Genomic DNA, 21,603 nt, shown 5'->3' on the forward strand with positions numbered 1-21,603 from the left:
AATTTTCAATCTGTTCTGCCACCAGCTGTTCTCAAACCAGCCTAGAGAAAACACAGCTCATACACAGCAGGCTTTAGGTTATACTAGGTTTGTTTCTTGGTGCAATAAAGAAGTGGTACTTACAGTAAGAGAGTCTAACATCTTTTTGTTCTTTGTATAATTTATTACTTTAAACATTCACCTTTCTTTCAAGACTGTCATATCTGAGACTTTTGTTCAGCAAAGTTATCTCTGTGTATTTTACAAACTTTCATATAATCTGATTAATTGGGATTTCAGTGCATTTTACCTGTACATTAGATTCCATGGATAATACTTAAAAGAAGGCCATTTATTTTATTTAACAATGCAATTACAAAGGTATCTTGTTTATTTCATTAGTGTCCACATCTACATCAGACTTGTCTTCAAGATATCATTTGTCTCATTTGGGACCTGTAACTTCATACCTCAATAATTCTGTACTATACATAAGTAACATTACCAGGATCTCTATTGCATAGGGACACCAGGTGACTTAAGGAAATTTAATACCCTGGCATTCTCAGCTGCAGAGCACTTGGTCCTTTTATTAATCAAGGTTCCAGAACCTTATCTGCCTCCTGATTAAAGATTTCAGCAAAAGGGAATAGTGCAAGTTTTAAGTACAGTATTTTTAATTAGAGGTGAATATGGGATATCACTTTGCATTTCTTCTTCAGTGGGTATAATTAAAGAGCTGATCTGTAAAGAGCTCACTTGAAAAAAATGCTATTTTTTTTAAATCCTAGCAGCCTGCTCTTAGAAAACGGACCAGCAGAAATGGGGCATAAAATCTACCCCTTAGAAATCTTCATGGGAAATGTCTGGTGGTCACTGTTGTCACCTGAAGGCTGAACATCTTTAAGAAAGACAGATTCAGTCACACCACACAGCATACAAAGGTGCACTCACATTGTCTTCATGTATGATAGAAATATTTGGAGAATCACTTCAGTTTAAGAAGGAGTTTATGAATTACTGTTAAGAACTGAAGGATTTGCTGTAGCTAACATTTATCAACTAGACATGATATATTTAGTTTAAATCAAGTTACCTAGGCAATAAATGAGGAGAGAAAGAGTCCAGTTAGGGATTAATCCCATTCTGAGGTAAGTGTTTGAGACTGCTTACTGATACAAATTATGCAATGCACCACACATGGCAGCTAGGCTCCCCAAAGGCATTTGAGGCGGCAGAGAAAGAAAGTCTATATAACCAAAAAGATTAAGTGACTGAATGCTTTAGAAGGTCAGTAAAGAAAGATGTTTCATCTCCAATCTGAAGCCTCTCTGTCTTGCATGTTTATTAATTTCTGCAGTTTTCTTTGGACTGGAGCTTCCCACACATATTTGTCCTGTTGCCATTCTTTGGTTTATTCCAGTCATGCTCTTCAAAGATGAAGTGTATTTATTTTGTATGGTGTCCACGTTGGTAAGGACATCATCATCATGCACAATCTGTGAAGAAAGGGTGTATGATACAGAACTCGGATGGAAAGTTTCTCAAATGTTTATAGATTTTAGCTGAGATAATTTATTTAAATATTATGAGTCCATTATCATGGGAAGCATCTGCTCCAAAATAATGTTATTTTGCTAATTTGCTTACTCTTCCTTCCTGAAAATTTATTTTCTGTTACCTGCATGGAGCCGACTGTCTTGATCTTGAGTTTTAGGAACCATCACAGGAGTTTTGACTCCTGCCCAGTATACAACTGCAGGAGTTTTCAATGGCTAGAAGAAATACTATTTCAGTGTAGTCTTGCAGTCAGATTAGAGCAGTTGAAAATGCTGTCACATCTCACCTTACAATTAACACTTTTAAGACGAAGATACTATAAATGAACATGTTGATGTTCCTACTCTTAGTTTGTTCCAGCACCAGGCATAGCACCAGAGGCAGCATTCTAGCTGAGGAAGCATCAGTAGGACCCAGGACACAGTAAAATCCCTGATTTCTGTGAGAAGAACACGTCAGATTACAGTACAGTTATTCCTTAATGGATGCTCATGGGATACCTGAGGTGTCGGAAGGCACAGACATGGAGAATATCAGAGCGACTCAGTTGGATACATTCTGGATGTAAGTCAATGAATAGCATTTAGATACTGTAAACCAGAGAAAGCTAGCTTGGGAATAAGCCACAGCTATCACTCTTTGCAGTGAGTATTAGAAGTAAAATGAATGCACGCAAGCTTCAAAGAAAGGTATTCTATTGCTTTAAGCAAAGCTCAAGCTGTGGTTCTGAAATTTGTGTTTTGAACTCTTAACACCATGTTTTAAGGCTGCTGTAATGCAATGCAGTATGCTGGTTGACTAAAGATACGTACTTGTTAAAAATTGGCTGGATGGACTTTGCTATGGCAGATTATATGACAGCTAGGTGTTGTCTCCCTGTCATTTTATCTTTATGTTGAAGCAGATATCAATAAGATAGCATGGACTCTGTTTTACAGAATCACTTGACAGAAATATGATGACATTCAGACTTGGTTGGTGATCCAGTAGTTCATAACTACTCTTGAGGTGTGTGAGATCTGACTTTTTTTTCTTCATCAATGCCAAAAAGGCGCTTACAGGAAAGCTAAAGGGTACACAAGGTTACTGCAGATATGAGTGGAAAACCAACCTCATTACGTCAATGCTGCTGGCAGTTGCTGAGTCTCAGGTACCAAATCTGTCTGGGAGAATTGCCCTACAGGTGTGAAAAATAATAATTTAAATCATATAATCTTTATTATGACTTTATTTTATTTTTCAATGGAAGTGGAAAATAATAATTTAAATCACATAATCTTTATTATGACTTTATTTTATTTTTCAGTGGAAACAGTTAAATGACTAAAACGAACCTCTATGAACCTCAGCAATCCAGCTAAGAAAGGTAAAGGAAAGAACATTTACCTCACCAGGAGAAGTGCCTCCATAGGCAATCATTTCCTTTCAATTTACTAAAATTATTTTAAGGGAAACAGAGTAACACCTGCAGGAAATAAAATGTGGATAAGAATGTACTGAGAAAGTACAGTACTGAATCAAGAAATCTGTCACATTTGGTTGATTTGTTTAGGGTTTCTGCTGCATAGGGTTTTTCTATTTATGGATTAGAAGACTTGATTTTCTTCATACAGTTTTAATGTTGGTAGAGCACAGTAACAGGGAAAGCATGTGATGATACATCCCTAATACCACTTCCTAGCACTTTATAGCTTAACCACTTAATAGCACTTCCTAGCTCAGTCACTTTCTTAAGCAAAGATATTATCTGTATGCTTAATGTTCTTGGATGGACATATATATGTTTTCCTCAATGATTTTGTGATTTTTCTTCTTGCATTTTCTATTCAGACATTTAGTATCTACTGTCTTCCACAATAATTATTGACACAATCCAATTTCAGGCAAAGAGAGGGAAAAGAAATATTTCCTTGTATTTAGACTTACCATGTGATACTTGCACATGATAGTCCACAGTTCTCGTATCAGTGATCAGCTACTCAGGGAAAAGCAAATAAACAAAATAAAAGCAACAACAAAATAAAATGAATACATGAATAAATTAAAGAAATACAAGAAAGTAACACTTTATGTAAAAGTAATGCATAAGGGAGCAAATTTGGAGGTATAGACAGTATTAAGGTGAGCTGGCCTTCGTCCCCCCTTGTGAAGCTGAGGCACCAGAGGAGGAATAGCAAAGGACTGCATACTGTATGTTTCTGTCTGTGGACCATTGATAAAGATGTTTCCTTAAGGCATAGTTTCCTGCCCCAAGGTGTATGTCTGAATTTTGCACTTGTACTTATTGGATAACATGTTCCATCTGGTTATCCCAGTGCTGTTGCATAAATGAGACTAGAGCCTAGGTGCTTCCAATGTTTGCTCATGATATAAAGGTAGGAGGCAATATCAGTGCAGGGAGGGAGGGAGAAAGAAATACGTGATCCTGAAGAAAGAAGGAAATGTAATATTTGATGTTAAGTAGTTGAGAATGAGTATTAAAGAAAACGATTCTACTATCATATAATTTAGCCCATATTATCAGAGACTGCAAGAGGGATATGAGCCAAGGATTAGGATGCCAAGGAGCTGAGTTCCAATCTTGGCTCTGCAAATGACTTGCTGTATGCCCTTAGGTAAATTCTCTACCTTCTCTCTTACAGCTTCTCTTTCTGTATTAACAGGATAATAATATTTAGATGAGCTTTGCATGGACTAATTAGTTAATGATTATAAAGCGCTTGAATATTTAAAGTGCAATGGAAGTGCTAAGGATTATGATCATCTTGGAAATAATGAAGAATGTTTATTAGTTAGTTATTGTGATTATTTCTTTTAAACCTCTTTATTGCTAAGTATCTAAGAGGCTGTCATCCATTAAGTAGGTTTTACAAAGGGATTTAAAAGGGAGAGGGTGGAGGCATTGCTTGGAGGCACAGATACAGTTTTAACATAAAGTTTTAAGAGTGCAATAGCACCGGTTTCTCACCTGAATGTGGCAGATGGGAGGGGGATATAGAGTGGAGAACAGGGAACTGCAGTATTTGTAGCCTCCAATCAGTGTCACGCCTCTTCTGGTCTGTGAGATCTTGCACTGCCCATTTGTTGGGTAAAGGTGCTCTGCAAGTGCTCATTGAGATCACATAGTGAGTAAAACCATTCTGTGATTCCATTATTCTAGTCTAACCATCTGCTCTAAGTAGGATCAGACAGATCATGTTGCTTTGTCCAGGTGGAGTTTGAGTATTTCAAGGTTGGAGACTCTACGACCTGTCTCAGTAACCAGTTCTCCTATTTGACTACCTTCACAAAACAGCAGCAACAACCAAAATGCTATTTCTTGTGTTTAAATGGAATTTCTTGCATTTCAATTTGTACCCTTTGCTTCTTGTCCTGGGCATTGTGTGCCACTGAGAAAAAAACCTGTCTCCATCTTCTTTTCCTACTTCCCTTAGGTATTTACACATACAGATAAAATTCCTCAGGGGCTTCTCTTCTCCATACTCAATTCTGTCAGCCTCTCATTATGTGAAACAGTCTACTCCCTTAATGAACTTAGTGGACCTATTCCAGTATGTTCGTGTCCACCTTGTCCTGGGGTGACCAGCACTGGACAAAGCACTTCAGATGTGTCTCATCAAGGCTCATTAAAGAGAAAGGATCACCTGCCTTGATCAGCTAGCAATGCTTATGTTCTTAGAATCATAGAATCATTAGAGTTGGAAGGGAGCCTTAACGGTCATCTACTCCAGTTCCCCTGCACTGAACAGGAATGGCAGCAGCTAGATCAGGTTGCTCAGAGCCTCATCCAGCCGGACATTGAATGTCTCCAGGAAAATGCCTCTTCTTAAAGCAGTCCAAGATGTTCTAGGACATCTTTTGTGCAAATCCATATTACTTGCTCACATGCAACTGCTGTCTAGCAGGATCCCCAAGTGCTTCTCTGCAAAACAGCTTTGCAGCCAGTCAGCTCCTAGACCATACTGGTGCATAGGGCTCTGCAAATGCAAGGCTGTAGACCAAATGCACATAAACATTGAACAGTAAATACAATGGTCTCTCTGTTCTCAATATTGTTTTGCTCCTAATTTGTATTTGGTAATCTTTTTTATTGCTGTTATCTTCCATGAGCCCATTAGCTGAAGGATGACATTGTGCAGGACTGACAATACTTGAGTGAGCTGGCAGCACTGCCTTGAGGTTTATTTCACCAGCTCAGAATGTCTGGAATGCCTCCCACAGCACAGCGAAGACATGTTCTACATTTTCTCTAACATCCTGATCCTTCTAGAGTGTTTTGCTATCAAAGCCCATAAAAGTATGTTAATACTTAACCTGTTAAAAGCTCTGCTTATCTTCCTGCCCTCCTACTGTCCCAAATAGGAAATTGCTGACAAGGCTCAGGATGAGATAAACCGGCTCATGAGGGTGAGAAGAAGGAAGAAGACTTAAGCTGACAGCCTTGATCTCCTCCTGCCATCCTTTTTCCTCCAGACAGCTCTTTAGAGCTCCAGTACAAGCTGCATGTGGAACAACTTAACGCGACAGTGTTTGCACTGCTATATCCCTCCCATGAGCTTCTTAAGGAGGCAACTGGATTTACTTCCATTTCTCTGAACTTCTCTCCTGGCACTGCAGCCCGGCCCTCTCTACACCCTGTCAAATGGTGATGGTATGATCTACAGATGGCTTCTGAGAGAGAGACTAAGCTTTTAAGTGCCTTAAAATTTCACATGGAAATGGATTTTCCATTGTAATAAGAGCTGACGGTACCTTTTTATAATCAAAATGCAAACTCCCTTCCACTGCTTACTGCTCAGGAGCACAATTGAGAGTGACAGAATTCATTACACAATGCAGACAGATGGAGGACTTTAAAAAGAACCATACATCAAGAGCAGAGGTCTGCAAGTATGTAGATAGTGGGCAAAAAAACTTAAAAACTTCAATCCCCTCCATACTGCTGAAAATTACCAATCTTCTTATCTTGGCAAAACCTTATTATGCAAATAGTTGTCAAGTGGAACACTCAAATTGGCAAAATTACTTTATTGTAGCACTTTTTACCCTCCTTCCAAGAAAAGTCTGTTTTGCTCCTATGATAAGTAAATGATTGATTACTCTTTCTGTTTCAGAATAGCAGAGAGTGGAAAATGATGTAGTAATACCATCAGTCAAACAGACTCCATTTAAAGAGAGGAATGTTACCATTTTTAGAAAGAAGCATGCCACTTTAAAATGGCCCAGTCAGTTAGACTTCCTTTGTCTTGCTTAACAGTTCTGGAGGCACAAAGGCACGTGAGTAGACTGAGATTTTTAAGATACAAAATTATTCCTTCCTTTTACTTGTATCTTTACTTGTTCTTTTGAAATAAAACATGGAACTCGATGGCACTTTCTCTGTTTAAAGTATCACAGAATCACAGAATCACTGAGGTTAGAAAAGACCTCTAAGATCATCAGCTCCAACCATCAATCCATCATCACCATGCCCACTGAATCATGTCCCTCAGTGCCACATCTGCATGCTTCTTGAACATCTCCAGGGAGAGTGAATTCACCACCTCCCTGGGCAGCCTGTTGCAAAGCCTCGTCACTCTTTCTGAGTAATTTTTTTCCTAATATCCAACCTGAAGTAATAAAGATTTCAGATTTTTCCATCTCTCAATATGTTTTCTGTTGCAGCATAGAATAGTTAAGTTTTTCTATTTTGTCTCAGTGATGAAATGTGTCAGTTACCTCCATGAGAAAAGTATTATTGCCTTTTCTTGACACGGCAAGAACTGGAAATGGCTATAGAAGCAGAACTTCATACTGCCTCCCTTCTAAGGTGTTCAATCTGCTCTCCAGCACCAGTTGAGACTGACTGTTGAACTGTGTGCAAAATACTGTCAGGTACAACATGGCCAGAGTTCTTGGCACTGGCTTAGTAATGAATAATAAATGGCACCAAACAGGAAACAGACGTAACATCTTCCCGGAATGGTTATCCCATTATTAAAATGGTCCTGTGAGCTTTTATTATGGGAAACAATGATGCAAATAGTCATGATATCACCACAGGTAGTCTTGCTGTGATCTGCAGCCGTTTACATGAGCAGATGGCATGAGTTGGTCATACAAACATGAACAGATTTCAATTGCCTTCCAGGGCTATAGGAATTCCTAGCTTCAGTGTTAGGAGTAATCTGGACTGTGGATCATTGGTGAATTTGCAGCCAGCAAACAGATGCCTTCTTCCCTCCAAGTGATTACTGAACAATGGAATAATAAATAAATATTTTTAGAGGCCTGTTCTTTATCCTTTGAGCTCCCTTGAATTGTTGTAGGTCATGCTGAAATGAGTGTGAAAGAAATCAGAGAGCACGGAATGTAACAGCAATGAAAAACATGGCCGTGGGCTGACATTCCAGCAACTTCTTGGAGGGCAAGCAATGACCATTCATCTCCTGATATTCTCTCAGGAAGAGAAATTCAGGTTTCTTGTTAGCTTCTCAAGTTTTTTGCAAGTTGCTTTTGACGATCTCCTCATCCATCTTTTTTTTTTTCTTTTTTCTTTTTCTTTTTCTTTTTCTTTTACAATGTGACAAAAGTAGAAGAGTATCTACATGCATTGTCTTGGCTGGACCAGTTTGGCCAGTAGGTGTACTAACAGTTGCAGGTGTTAGTCCTTAGGGGTTGTCCTGGGGTTTGTGTTAGTCAACTACATATGCTCATTGAAAAGCATAGCATTCTGCCTGATCTGCTGTTTGCTCGTCTAGTCCTAGTCCAGCAAACCTTATCAATAAGCTTTTGACTTAGTGACACAGGTTGTCTTTTTGCTGACTAATTCCCATTTTGGTAGAATGTGTCCTTGATGCTGTATGTGCATTCACTTTTCCATCTTTTATCAAGATCACTTTCCATCACCTTTGAAGGCAGTGAAGATCTTATAGCTGCATAGGTTATATCTACACTTTAGTGTCTGAGCAGTACTTCTAAGTATAGTGTGCTTGGCATTTGCACCATGTTCAGGTGTTTTTTAACTGTTCGTAGTGAAGAAATGTAGCAGGTTGGCTAGGCATCCCCCAGCTCAACAGGACAGGAGAGAAAGCAAGAAGAAAAAGCTCTTAGGTTGAGAGAAAGATGGGATTGCTTAACTATCACCACCACGGGCAAAACAGGCTCAATTTGAAGAAAATTCATGAAGCTTATTGCAAATTACAAGAAAGTTGGGTAGTGATAAAGACTAAAGTATCTCCTCAACCAATTCTTCCTGGCCACAGCATCACCACGTCACCTCCAGTGTCCTCTAACATTTTTGTTGCTCACTGACAATCCAGTGTATTTGTTAAAGTTAAATGAAATGAATCCGGTCTGAAACTCAGGCCTTCTGTTTCTTTCTGCCTGCCTGCAGAGCATTCCACACTATGCCATGAGGTCCTGATTTCTCCAGCCACTCGGACTCAAACTTTTCTTAAACATCCTGTAACTTTCATATGCAGTCATAATATTAAAGGCCTGCAGGACAATGAATACACAAACATTTCTGCCCTATTGTTGTGCGGGGATGTAGTGGGGTAGTGGAAGTATTGGAGAACATGGAAGTGCTCTAGAATTATGTATTTTAAACGTAAATACAGAGTATACCATTCAAGCCTCACAAACAGACCTTTCAGAACAGCCCCCTCTCCCCACCCTGCTTGCCCCTCATGGATCTCTTGAGACTGGAAAGAACTCTCTGTTAGCCCAACACAGAATCACAGAATTGTTTGAGTTGAAAAGGACTTTTGAAGGTCCAAATCCAAATCCAAATCGAGTCCAAATCCCCTGCAATGGACAGGGACATCTACAACTAGATCAAGTTGCTCAGTCATCCTTGTCCAGATTCCATGCCTGCCTTGCAGCACACACACTCACAGAAGAGAATGTGTATACACCGAGGTATAAGATTTAAGGAGAAAATAAAAGAAGATAAGACCGGCAGTGGTATTCTTTTGCAGAGATCAGCCAGACAAGACTGGCCCTATTTTACATGCAACTGTCTCTTTTAGTACTCTTCTCTACTTACATTCCCTCTTGTTTCTTCTTCTCCTCTTTTCCTTTGCACACCAACATGTATTTGCAGGGCTCTGCAGTTTCCTATTGTGGGGCCCCTTTGTTCACATCTGCAAGATTCCTCCTTCCTGGAAGCGTGGCCTGTGGTTGACTGAGAGATTTGTTTCTTGTGATTTTCTCCCACTGTTGAAGAACTGCATCAAATAATCTTTCCTATGCTGGTAGAAACTTTCCTATATTCTCACTTGTTCTTATAAATCAGTATAACTCACAAGACTTAGTTCCCATCATTGTCTCCTTTCTTACTATCCCTTGTTACCTTGAAAAAAATTACCTTTGTGGAGCAGACACGTTCCCAAATTCTACGTACCCTTAGAGGCTCTGCCTACAAAGAAAATAATGTAGCATTATCTTCCCCAACTGGAGAACTAATAAATGCTTTGTGTAACTCGAATTCCTCAATAAATTGTTTATTTACACATTGTCATTGTTTTATCATTTCTTTTCAGTGCAACTCTTCCTTTTTTTTTCCCCTTTTTTTTTAAATGATGGTGTTTGTAATCCACTTAGGAAATAATGTGTCATAGACAGTACCACTTAAGAAATAAATACACTTCACATAGATCTACCTAAATTGCGTGTTTCTGGAGTATTTTATCTGAAGTGCAGTCTAAATATAAATAAATAGTTTTATCTCAGATTCCGTATTTTACGAGTATATTTATGTAGAATACATTTATACAGTGTTGATAAGTCCCTTTGGACCCGTTGGCAGCTTATATTCAAGGCAAGTACAAAATCTAGACAATATGCTTTCCTTCTCTTTCTCACGGGCTTACATATCTGCTGCTCAAAATACCCCTGCTTTCCTGTTGCTGACTTCAAATGGTGAAGCATCACAGAATTTGTACGTAGCATGGATGTAGCATCAATTTTCATAAATAATTAGATGATCTGTCTGATCACTTATGTATCTGCCCAATTACTTGCCCATGGAGTCTCATAACTGTATTTTTAAAAGCATTATTCCATCAAGGTATCCAGACATAGCTAGCAAAGCAGGCCCAGAAATGATGCCATTTGTTCCAGTGGTTAATCAACCTTAAAAGCACTGCGCCTTGTTTCTAATTAGAAAGGAACTGATGTCTGCTTCTCAATGACACGCTCCTCAGAAGACTTTTCCACCAAGTTAAATTTGACTTTTTTTTTCTGTCCATGGCAATGACTGTATAGATTGAGCATACTCTGGTTATCTCTCTTACTCCTCTTGTCTTTCTTTGTACAAGTGTGCAACATCAATATTCATTTGGCATTTTGGAGCTTCCTCTGTATCTCAGCGTTTATTAGCATTTATTAAAACACCAGTGGGCCAGGTGTGTTTGATTGCCTCTTTTGGAACCCTTGGGAAACTTCTGTCCGGACTTGCAGATAAAAGAGCATAAAAGTTTGAAATCCTTCTATCTTCCTAAAACAGTCCACAAAGGCACATAAGCACAACATCCTTCATTACCAAAACACACAATAGAAGCATTTATTGAATGGCTTTATATTTTTATAATTTTAATAGCAGTGTTCTCTTTCCACTTCAATTGGACTGTGACAATGCTGTATTTCTTTTCTTTTTTTTTCCTCCAGCAAATCCCTTAAACTCAGTTCTTTAGCCTGCCTGGAATTGTTTCTACCAGTGTGTTCAGCTTCATTTCTGTTTATACTGTATTTACATATTTAAGCTTCATCTCTCAAATAATCGAGACATTATCTGTCTGTCAGCCTCTGCCATCTCTAAGGTTTGAGGATATTGCAGCCTCTGGTGGGTCTTGGGTATGCCTCATGGGGAGTCAGGACTACAGATACAGCATTGGTGCTAACTTTAGAAGAGCTGTTGTTATCAGTGTAGTCATAGTCTGCTGGATATAAAACTAGAACATTGCAGTGGGCATTCATCCTCCATTCACAGCATGACTCTTCACATTTTTAATTACTGGCTATACTTTATATATATATAATACTTTAAATTGTATATATGTATACTTTAGTCAGTGAATCAGGGTGATTTAGTTTTCACCAAAGGTCTTTATTTTTTCATTGCAAGATCAAGGCATGCTGACCAGCTAATAGTCTATTCTTTTAAGCTCTCCTAGTTTTCTTTCTGATTTGTCTATTTATACTTTCTGTTGTCAGTTTTGTGCAAAATTTTCTCATCTTTAGGAGATGCACCCATTTGAGGTACCAGTTATATATATAAGAAGTTACTAATTAAGAATTCATTCTGTTTTTCATATTGAATTATTGAATGTAATCAAATCATGAACATTTATTCCTAGGAAACTACATCTTTTCAAAAAGTAAGTAATTCACCTATATCCATCATAATCAGGCATAACAAAGTCACTTTATCTCAGATACACTAGCCTAATCTAAGAGGCAGTTACTACAATTTTTATGCCTTATTAGTGGCTCCTCACAAACTTCTGTGTTTCACAAACTGAAATTCCTCATAACTGCTTTCAATTTTTGTTGCCATTTCTGTTTTTAATTTTTTTATTGCTTATGGATTAGCTTCATTTTCTCTGATTTCTTTTGGTGGTTATAAGAAATTCCCATGACAGTGTCTGCTGCTGGACTTTATATCCTTTAAATCCTTCCAGTATTTAAAAGAGGATTATAAACAGGAGGGGAATCAACTTTTTACAAGGGTATATAGTGATAGGACAACCTCCTTCAAGGAGGGAAGGTTTAGATTAGATGTCAAGGGGAAGTTCTTGACAGAGAGAATGGTGAGGTGCAGGAGCAGGCTGCCCAGAGAGGCTGTGGATGCTCCATCCCTGGCATTGTTCAAGAACAGGCTGGATGGGGCCCTGGGCAACCTGTTCTAGTACTAGATCTGGAGGTTGGTGGCCCTGCTTGTGGCAGGGGGGTTGGAACTTTATGATCTTTGGGGTCCCTTCCAACTCAAGCCATTCTGTGGTTCTGTGATTCTACAATATGTCAGCACTGTATATTCAAAATTTGGAATTATTCTGCCTCACAATATTTGGAATTATTCTGCCTCACAATAAAAACTGTGAGGCTGAATACTGATTTGCTAGGAAAAGTAAAAGAAAAGATAAAGAACTCTATAAAAAAAGGAAAACCGTTTTTTTTTTTTTAAAACAAGCACTTTCTTCTTTTTCACTACCACATCCACATGTTCATGTATTGATTCACAGCAGTTCTAAGACGACAATTAAGAGACCTACACCCAAGCCCAGCTAATGAGATGAACAGAAGTCATTACAGAAAGAGTAATTCCTTCAGTATCATCACCTTGAGCACATCATCCTGATGTGTCTAAAAAGGCTACAGCTATAGCAGGGTTTACAGGCTAAGCATGTAGGGTGTGATTTTGAGTAGAGCTCCAAAGCTATTCCTGCTCACCTCAGAAAAAAAAAATGCAATATCCTACCCACCTCTCCTTCTTATGAGCTGTTGTTCCAGCAGAAGCATAGAAAGAACAGCCTGATTCTGTCTTTACAAGACAAAGTAACACCTAGTTACTAGCCATTCATAAATCTGATACATTCACATTTTCTTAAAGAATAAGCTGCATCAGGTAGTATTTCTACTAAGCATCCAAGGAGAGGCACCTTGATATTTTTCTGCTATTTTCTACATCAAGTATCTGAGGACTTTGTGATCTGTTATTAATGATAATGTGCTGTGAGGGATTAAGCTACAAGTGCAGACAATTATAAAAACAAATACTCCACTGTCATGCTGTTACCTGTGTGAAACAAACAAATAATGAAAAATCTCCCCCTCACACCCCAAACTGTTAATAAAATTTCAGCTCAATTAAACAGGTGGAGAAAATATATGTTTTTTGTTGTTGTTGTAGTTTTTTGTTCTAGGAAAAACCATCTGCGTTTCTTTCCAAGATGAAAAAGTAACAACATTCACCTGCCTGCCATATGGACCATATCTGAGCCTTATTTAAACAAAAAATGAAAACGGTTCCAAGCTCTTTGCACGAAAACAATGAGAGGAAATAAAACAAAATCTGGCAAGGAACAAGGTGTATGGATTATTGCCCAGAATGGCACTGGAGTTAGAGCTCAAACTTCATTAGATATTCCTTTTTTCTACTTCTTGGCTCCAATGAAAGTACCAAGGTGGCAACCCCTCCACTGACAAAGTCTTTAAGCTCCTTGAAGCATGGGAGACCAAATGTTAGAAGACAGCTGAAAGCCAAGAGTGGTCCAAAACTTTATGACCCATTGAGCATATTTTACATTCACCCACCATAAGCTTTGCTCTGGTATTGGTGGAAGAGAATCCTACAGTTCATGTGATATGTGCAATTTAACTAGCCTACTGGCTTAGTCTTTTCCTCATATTTTTAAATGTATTTACTAACTTAAGAGTTTCTGAAGGATGATGGATTGGGACCCTGGAGAAGTAAATCCTTAGTTGAAAAAGCCTGTAGTGCAGAAATTGTGGCCTGCAAAGCCAATTTTTGCTTCCATTTTCATTTTATTTCTTATTATCATTATTTATTACTTCTGGAGATGGGAGGGTAGTCCAATATTCATGGTCAGTTAAGCCTTTGGTCTCCTTACTGCTAAAATTGTGTAACAGCTTTGTCTAATAAACATCTGACTCGCACTGGGGTACTTCAGTTTTGGCTATTTTCCTTCTTTTCTGACCAAACCTTTTCGATAAAGTTTATGACACTTAGATTGTTTAGCATCACTTGCGTATGTTCTTTTGGTGTTCCAAACAGAAATCAATGGCACAGAACCAGTGACAATGAAAACATTTCACAATTTTGATCTAATGTCTTTTGTAGCTCTTTGTCTGCTTGATTAAGAAGCAAAAGACATGACTTAATTTTTCTGCTTTGTGACATATTTCCTGGTTACAGAATTTATCTTTGAATGGATCCAGAAGGGGATCTTTGTGTTATGAAACTTTGTATTATAGTGCCCACGCATAAAAGATTTTCATGCAGAAATTGTTTTATAGTATTGTATGAGGCAAAATCTTCTGAAAATTTCAGTATTAGCTGAATGGCACTGGAAATCTTCACAGTACTAAATCTTCATCAGCACCAAAAACAAACAAACAAGCAAACAAAAAATCCACACCAGAACTAAGACAACAGTTTTGCAGTGTCTCAAAGAGATATTACAAGAGCCATAAAGTCTCTGAAACTGTCATGCACTGTGATGCTGGAAATACTTTGGCCAGATATATATATCTTAACAGGAGAGTGAAAAATAAATTATTCTATCATGTCTCAGCCTACTACAGGCTCTTCCATAAAGCTGCAACCTACTGAGCCTTCTGGCGGGGCAGCAGTTTTCATGGGTAATAGGTTATTGCATTTCCCTGTAGCACAGAAGCATTCTCTGAGATCCTTGGACTGAAGTTATTCTGTGAGCAGGAGAATGAATAGCATCTTGCTTGATATCAGCTGTGCCACCCTTAATTTCTCTTTTCCTAACCTGGCTTCCCTTTGCTTATACTGGAAAAACACAGTTTCTAGAAGCCACGCTATTTGTGAACAGGTTTGCAGTTTTACCAGTTGACTGCTGCCAAACCAAATGAGTGGATGTCTTCTCTTCAAGGCATCAATAGGAACATGACTATGTTAGGGGCTTCTGTTCCTCTCTCAAATACAATTTAAATATGTGGAATTTTGGAACTCTTGGGAGCAAGGAAAGAAGCTGACAAACAAAAAACCCATTTTCTTGTAAATTACTAATTTACAAGAGCTAATGACAGGGCACATCAATCCTACTTTAAGAGGATCTGGTTTGAAGGGAAAAAAAAAGATTTAAAAAACATGCAGATTCAGATTCAATTTTTATCTGTCAGAAATAATCACAGAGAAGATCAGAAAAGCACAGGATGTCTTTAGTGTACATCTGTAGAGCAGTGTTTTGCCTATTTATTACAGGACTCCCTGGTTGTAGAACTCATCTGTGCCCTGAAATTAATAAAGCAACATTACAAAATGTAGCAGGATCATAGATCAAATAAAAAACAACAAAATCAATTTACTGACATTCTCAGTTACTTTTTAAATAACAGCCCCCTGCTACCTGTCTGGACTCAATTTGAATCAAAGCCACTGAACATAATAAAACTATTTGTTTACTTCTTTTTGTCTATCGCTCAGATTAGGTTGGATTCCAGCAAGGATTTCCCTACTTTCTAATAGACCGTGCTGTTCTGTATCTAAACCAAGAAGGGTGTTTGAAAAGTGAGAACTTCGCAAGTAAATTAGACTAAGGAGGTAACCAGGTCTTGGCTATAAGAAGATAAAAAGTTGAAGATCAAGAGCTTAACATGTGTTGCTCGTTTGTATCTACAATGCATTTCTTCTCATCCACTTGCAATAAAGGATGCTTCTGTCTATTCAGGTTTCTCTCTTACAGAAAAAAAATATATGTCTTCAAATTGTGAATTTGTGTTCCTCTGAGTAATGAATATTCCAGTCTTCTTTTCAGCATTTTGCTGAAAAACAGGGAACAAAATCATCACCCATGGAGTTCAGTTTTCACTTGGAAATTTGCTTCTGTTCACTCCGTCCTTCTAGAGCTGGCAGTTAAGCAATCATCATATTGCTTAAAAAAAATTTTCTCCGTCTTGCTATCAAATTAGTGTTGCCATTTCTGATATAAATTTTTAGAACTCTGTAAAGAATATCCTAAAATTGTACTTTAATTTTAAATATCTATGTATATTTTCCCCCTAGGGAAATAATTATACAGTCTAATAGATCTTAATGTTAAGGCTTTTTCTTTACTCAAATTTAAATTGCTTTTTATTTTTTTTCAGAAGCATAATGTATTCCTGTTACTCCTTATGGAACACTCAAAATTATTTTCATCTTACACTTTAATTTTTTTTTTCTCCGCTTTCCCACAACAGTTTTAACTTCTTTTTTTTTTCAAGTTATTAATACATAAAACTTGCCTTCATAAGTTCCTTGACATTTTTGCTGATATTCTGGCAACAGATTGAATAAATTATATTATCAGATGTTAACCAAATGGCCTATTATGAATGAAGAAAAGCAAATAACACTGGATCAAGCTTGGCATTTCAGTTCTTGCAATATATGAACTGTTGTGTTATCAAATCTTTTGCCACTGTAGCAATAGCCAAACAATAATTGTGTGCCTGAAGGCTGCAGCTGAACATGCATCTCCCTCCGACCTTTTGTAGCATTATTTCAATAGGAATGGCAGCTTCATTCTGCAACCCACTCTTTTTCTCTCTGCACACATGCAAGAGTCAGTGAATATCACCGTCAACACTTCATAGTAGCAAATTTTGGGTCTCAAGATGCAGTGGGGGTAGAATAATCCCTGGGAAGGAAACCAGCCTTGCTGTTCAGCAGGCCTACAGCAATCACCAACTTTTTCAAGCGTCACCACACCATCAGCTGTCAGCACATGCCATCCAATAAAGTCATCCATGATTAATTATTCTTAAATGACAGCAGCATATTGAAACAAGCTGATAGCTGCTGACAGTGGAAATCCAATTAACCTGAATTACTATCTTGATTGTGGCTCAATTAATGTCAGCTGTGCCACATCAGAAGTGAAGGCTTGGCTAATATAATTGTTTAATTAATTTACTGCAGAGAATAGTTGATGTGGGATTGCTCTTATGCTGACTTCTTTTCTTGTTGTTTTTTTTTCCTTGGGTTTTTTTTTTTGTTGTTTGTTTATTTTTTGTTGCTTCTTCTACTGAATGAAACAGAAAGAGGAAGCAGATTGCTGTCTACAACTTTTTGCTAAAATGGATAAATGAAGTTCTGTCTTTAAATGAGGTTTGAAAGATCACAGAGGGAATAGCAGAGCAGTTAAACTTCTGTTAAGAATATGTTATTGCCCATTGCCTTAGTGAGTTTTCCTGTGCCCTACAGCTGAGAAGTAAGGAGGGTGGTGGGGACTTCTCTTTGATGCGTTCAAATTCTGAAACATGATGTTGTTATTATAAATGATTTTTCTGCCTTTTAAAGTGCGTGTGGCAAACAACAGGAAGTCTGATAATGAGAGAGGAATTTATTTATCTTCAGAAATAGAAAGTTGAGTCAGAAGTGACTGGAAGTTTTGTTGTTCATGGTGTAGTATCTGCCTGGTGTCTTGAGATTAGTTTGTACTCTCACAATGCTTGTGCAAAGGCAGACTTTAATGGCACATAATTAGAGCAAGAAGAAGAAATGCGCTATGAGCAATTTTAGAGAGAGCAATTTCACTAAAGAAAAGGGTCTACTGGTGGTTCTTCCAGTTGCAGCACATTACAGTGGCTGTTACAGTCTGCCATATCCATTTAAATTCATTTAGTTTTCTGTTGGTCAGCTTTCAACAACTATAACACATTGAAGAGAAACATCGTCCTTCCACTCATAAAGAGCGAAACAAGAAACAGAGAATTGCCACAAAACAATTGTAGGCCTAAGGATTACACTGAACCACTAACTAATATGTTGGAGTCTGTGAAGTAGATCAAGAGAAAACTTTCCTTCATCTGTGCCAGAAACTTAAAAATACTCTTAAAAAATAAGGCAGACTCAGACTGATCACCAAATAAGAGGATTACAGTGAAAAAAAGGAGCTCTAATGACTTAAAGGAGCTAGCATTAGAAAGTTGGACTCAATAAATTAATGTTAAGCATTCAGGCTTTGACATGCAGAAAGGGGAAATACACACGCAGCCATACCACATAGCTATATAAATATATATTTTTTATTTCCATGGGGAACTCAACTATTTAAGCTCCTGTCACAGATACAAGAAAGGAAAGGAGCAGAGAGTTAAAAGCTTTGATCAACAGTGTGGAAAAAAGAAAAAAGCTGGGGTGCTTAACAATTTCAGAGATTCCCTTCATATATCCAGCGTGTTCAAAAATATCTGGTTTCATAAGTGCCAACCTCAAAAAATTCCATAAGTGGGGACTTCTCTGGAGATTTCTGCCTTTGAATTGTTCTCCAAATGCCACCAGCACATAATCTCTCATGGAGGTTTCAGCTGAGGTGAAAGTTCTCAGAACTACTTTGGAAACTTTTTCAGAGCTTCAGACCACTCATTCAGTTCAGTTTTCGGGATTATGGTTTCTGAGGATTTACAGATAAGCCTTTCCCTGAAAACTGATTAATATCCTCATCTCCTCAGCAGCCTAGTACATCTGCCTGGAATAATACTGATAATAATATGTCACAATAAACTGAACTGAAAAAAAGTTTCGAACTTAACATGGTACAGTAGTTTATTAATTCTTGTCTTAAGATCAGAGAATCATATAGGCATAGAATGGCTTGGTTTGGAAGGGATTTTGAAGGTCATCTAGTTCCAACCCCCCCCCTCCGCAGGCAGGGCTGCCAACCACTAAATCGGGCGCTAGATCAGGTAGCCCAGGGCTGCATCCATCCTGGCCTTGAACCATTCATCCATTTCCAAGGACAGGGCATCCACAGCTTCTCTGGACAACCTGTTCTCTCTCATGGTGAAGGTATTTTTCCCTCACATCTAATCAAAATTGCCCCTGTTTTAGTTTTAAACCATTCCCCCTTGCCCCCCTATCTGCTCATGTAAAAAGTTGATGACCCTTCTGCTTACAACATGATATATTAATGAAGTTTCTTTGTCATGGCTAAAAATTAGTTACGTTTGTGTGACGTGTTCTCTCCCTGTTTCTACCATGCTAGAGAATCACATCTCTCTGTTATCTTGCTCAACAGATGAAGTGTTGCAGGTATTTTTTCTTTACACAGCATAAATGGCTTGAATAAATGCGCTTTCTACTGCAAATCTTGCAAATCAGCTCCTTATCCACACTATGACAGAAATTGTATGCGACTATACAAGGATATATGTATTTAATAAGTTTTGTTGCTTTCTGCACTCTTCCAATTTTGCAGTGAGATACAACTGAGAGACAAAAGTTATTTTCTCATTTGCCTGTAAAAACTCCTATTTTCATTTAATTCTTAATTTTGCAGATTGTCCTCTTGTTGCTGCTAGTAGTGGATGTGGTCTGTAGGAAGGACCATTGGGACCTCACTTTGTGCTGTTCACAGAGCTCCACTGTGTTGTCCATCACAGCTAAACTGTTAGCACATACTTTGTACAACCAGACCTCTGCGTTGGCAGTACTGATTGAGTCATGCTAGACGTGGGGTTCAGTCAGCAGGGCCTGTCTCCAAGGTGATTTATGAAGCAATGCTATTAATCAGATATTTGTAACATACTGATCTATTTTATTCAGGATCCCTTGCAAATTGTGAATATACTAGGATATTGACGTAAATGCAGGAAACACATAATTTTAGTGGCAGTAAATTTTGCAACATGCTCCTCAATACTAATTTCTTGGCAGAAACAGTAGAAGCTATGGTCCTGTAATCATTTCCAGCCTTCAAATCAGACACTGTTCAACTTAGTTTGCTAGCTTAGTTCTGAGTAGAATTCAGTTTAGAGTCATAGAATCATAGAATAGCTTGGGTTGGAAGGGACCTCAAGAATCATCAAGCTCCAACACTCCCACCACATGCAGGGCCACCAACGTCCACATTTAATACTAGACCAGACTGCCCAGGGCCCCATCCAACCTGGTCTTGAACACCTCCAGGTATGGGGCATCCACAGTCTCTCTGGGCAGCCTGTTCCAGGACCTCACCACTCTCATAGTGAAGAACTTTTCCCTGATATCGAACCCAAATCTTCCCTTCCTCAACTTAAAACCATTTCCCCTTGTCCTGCCATTGTCTACCCTTCCATGGAGTTGAAACAGTAGTAGTAGAACATCAGTTTAAGGGTGATCTCTAAACAGTTATTTTGGAGGTGAATGAAGGAGACTGTTTTTTTCCTGTACCATATGATCTCCAGTGCCATACTCATAGCTTTATTATGTGACTGTAATTAAAAAGAAGTACATCCGGGAAAATGATAAGGCTTCTAATCGTAGACGTGGCTGAACTTGTTTATCTGAAACAAAAACAGAAAAAAAACTCCATCTGGAAACAGGCTGGATATGAAAAATCAGTGATTGTGGATTAATGTTAGCAAAGAATGAGAGCCATTATTGCAGGTGTCGCTGAATGTGCTCTATGTATTTAATGAAATAATACCTTTAAATTTACAAAAGGAGCTAGGACATTAAATGTGTTAAGAAAGATCACCTAACAATTTAAAGAGAGGAGGCAGAGATAGTGCAGTTTTCTGCATTGTCTATTTTAAGATTTGTATTTTTTTTTTGTCTTGTTATTTGAATCCTGTCTTACGAGTCCTGAACTCTGACTTCGCCTGCATCTCCATCTATTAGGATGAAGATTAGAAAACCGCAGGAGAATCATTCCCACACATTTTCCTGGACTTTCTGATTACATTTAGAGACAGAAGTTTGGCATCAGCTCGAGCTGTTTTGTTGCATTTGTGCATTTAGTGCGGAAACAAAATGAAAGTTCATAGGCTTATGTGAAAATGACAAAAAAAAAAAAAAAAACCAAGAGGTAAAAAAATGTGATTTAGACCCTGAAGAGATTGTTTAGGTTTAAACAACAGTTTAAATCTTGAATTTTGACTACCTAAGGAATTATAAGGAATATCAATTAAAAGAGGGGATATTTAGTTCAGATGTTTTGAAGAAATTCTTTACTCAGAGGGTGGTGAGGTGCTGGCACATTTTGCACAGAGACATTGTGGATGCCCCATCCTTGGAGGTGTTCAAGGCTGGGTTGGATAGGAGCCTGGGCAGTCTGATCTGGTGGGTGGCAGTCCTGTGCATGGCAGGAGGGTTAGAACGAGATGATCTTAAGGTCCCTTCCCTTCCCCTCAAGCCATTCCTTGATCATTCAGCTTCACATTTAGTTCTGTCCTACCCAGTACATTAATATGGAAAAGCTATTATTCTTAGCTTCACTGGTGTTACACTAGATGTAATGCTCTCCTCTTATGTCAGAAATTAGTGGGAAGTAGAAATATCCTTCCATCCTTTAGTGATGTTCTTTTGGCAAGTTTTTAAGACTTTCTGCTTGTCTTGCAAGGATC

The 21,603-nt window shown here is 38.2% G+C and overlaps 1 protein-coding gene across 7 annotated transcripts in view; it reads left to right on the top strand.

The window, feature by feature from the left end:
- TSNARE1 (t-SNARE domain containing 1) overlaps positions 1-21,603 on the top strand; it is a 461,403-nt gene that overhangs the window by 371,304 nt on the left and 68,496 nt on the right. Inside the window, exon 12 of one of the 7 annotated variants that reach the window (XM_042836547.1) lies at positions 2,846-2,905. The exons of the other annotated variants lie outside the window; for them this stretch is intronic. Within the exon in view, the coding sequence (XP_042692481.1) occupies positions 2,846-2,866 (21 nt within the window). The 3' untranslated portion in view covers positions 2,867-2,905. The remainder of the gene's footprint in view (positions 1-2,845; positions 2,906-21,603) is intronic. 7 annotated transcript variants of the gene reach the window in all.

This window comes from Centrocercus urophasianus, unplaced genomic scaffold (assembly GCF_019232065.1).
Source record: "Centrocercus urophasianus isolate 14NV4802_14NV808 unplaced genomic scaffold, USGS_Curo_1.0 seq_11, whole genome shotgun sequence".
Classification (NCBI taxonomy): Eukaryota; Metazoa; Chordata; class Aves; order Galliformes; family Phasianidae; genus Centrocercus; species Centrocercus urophasianus.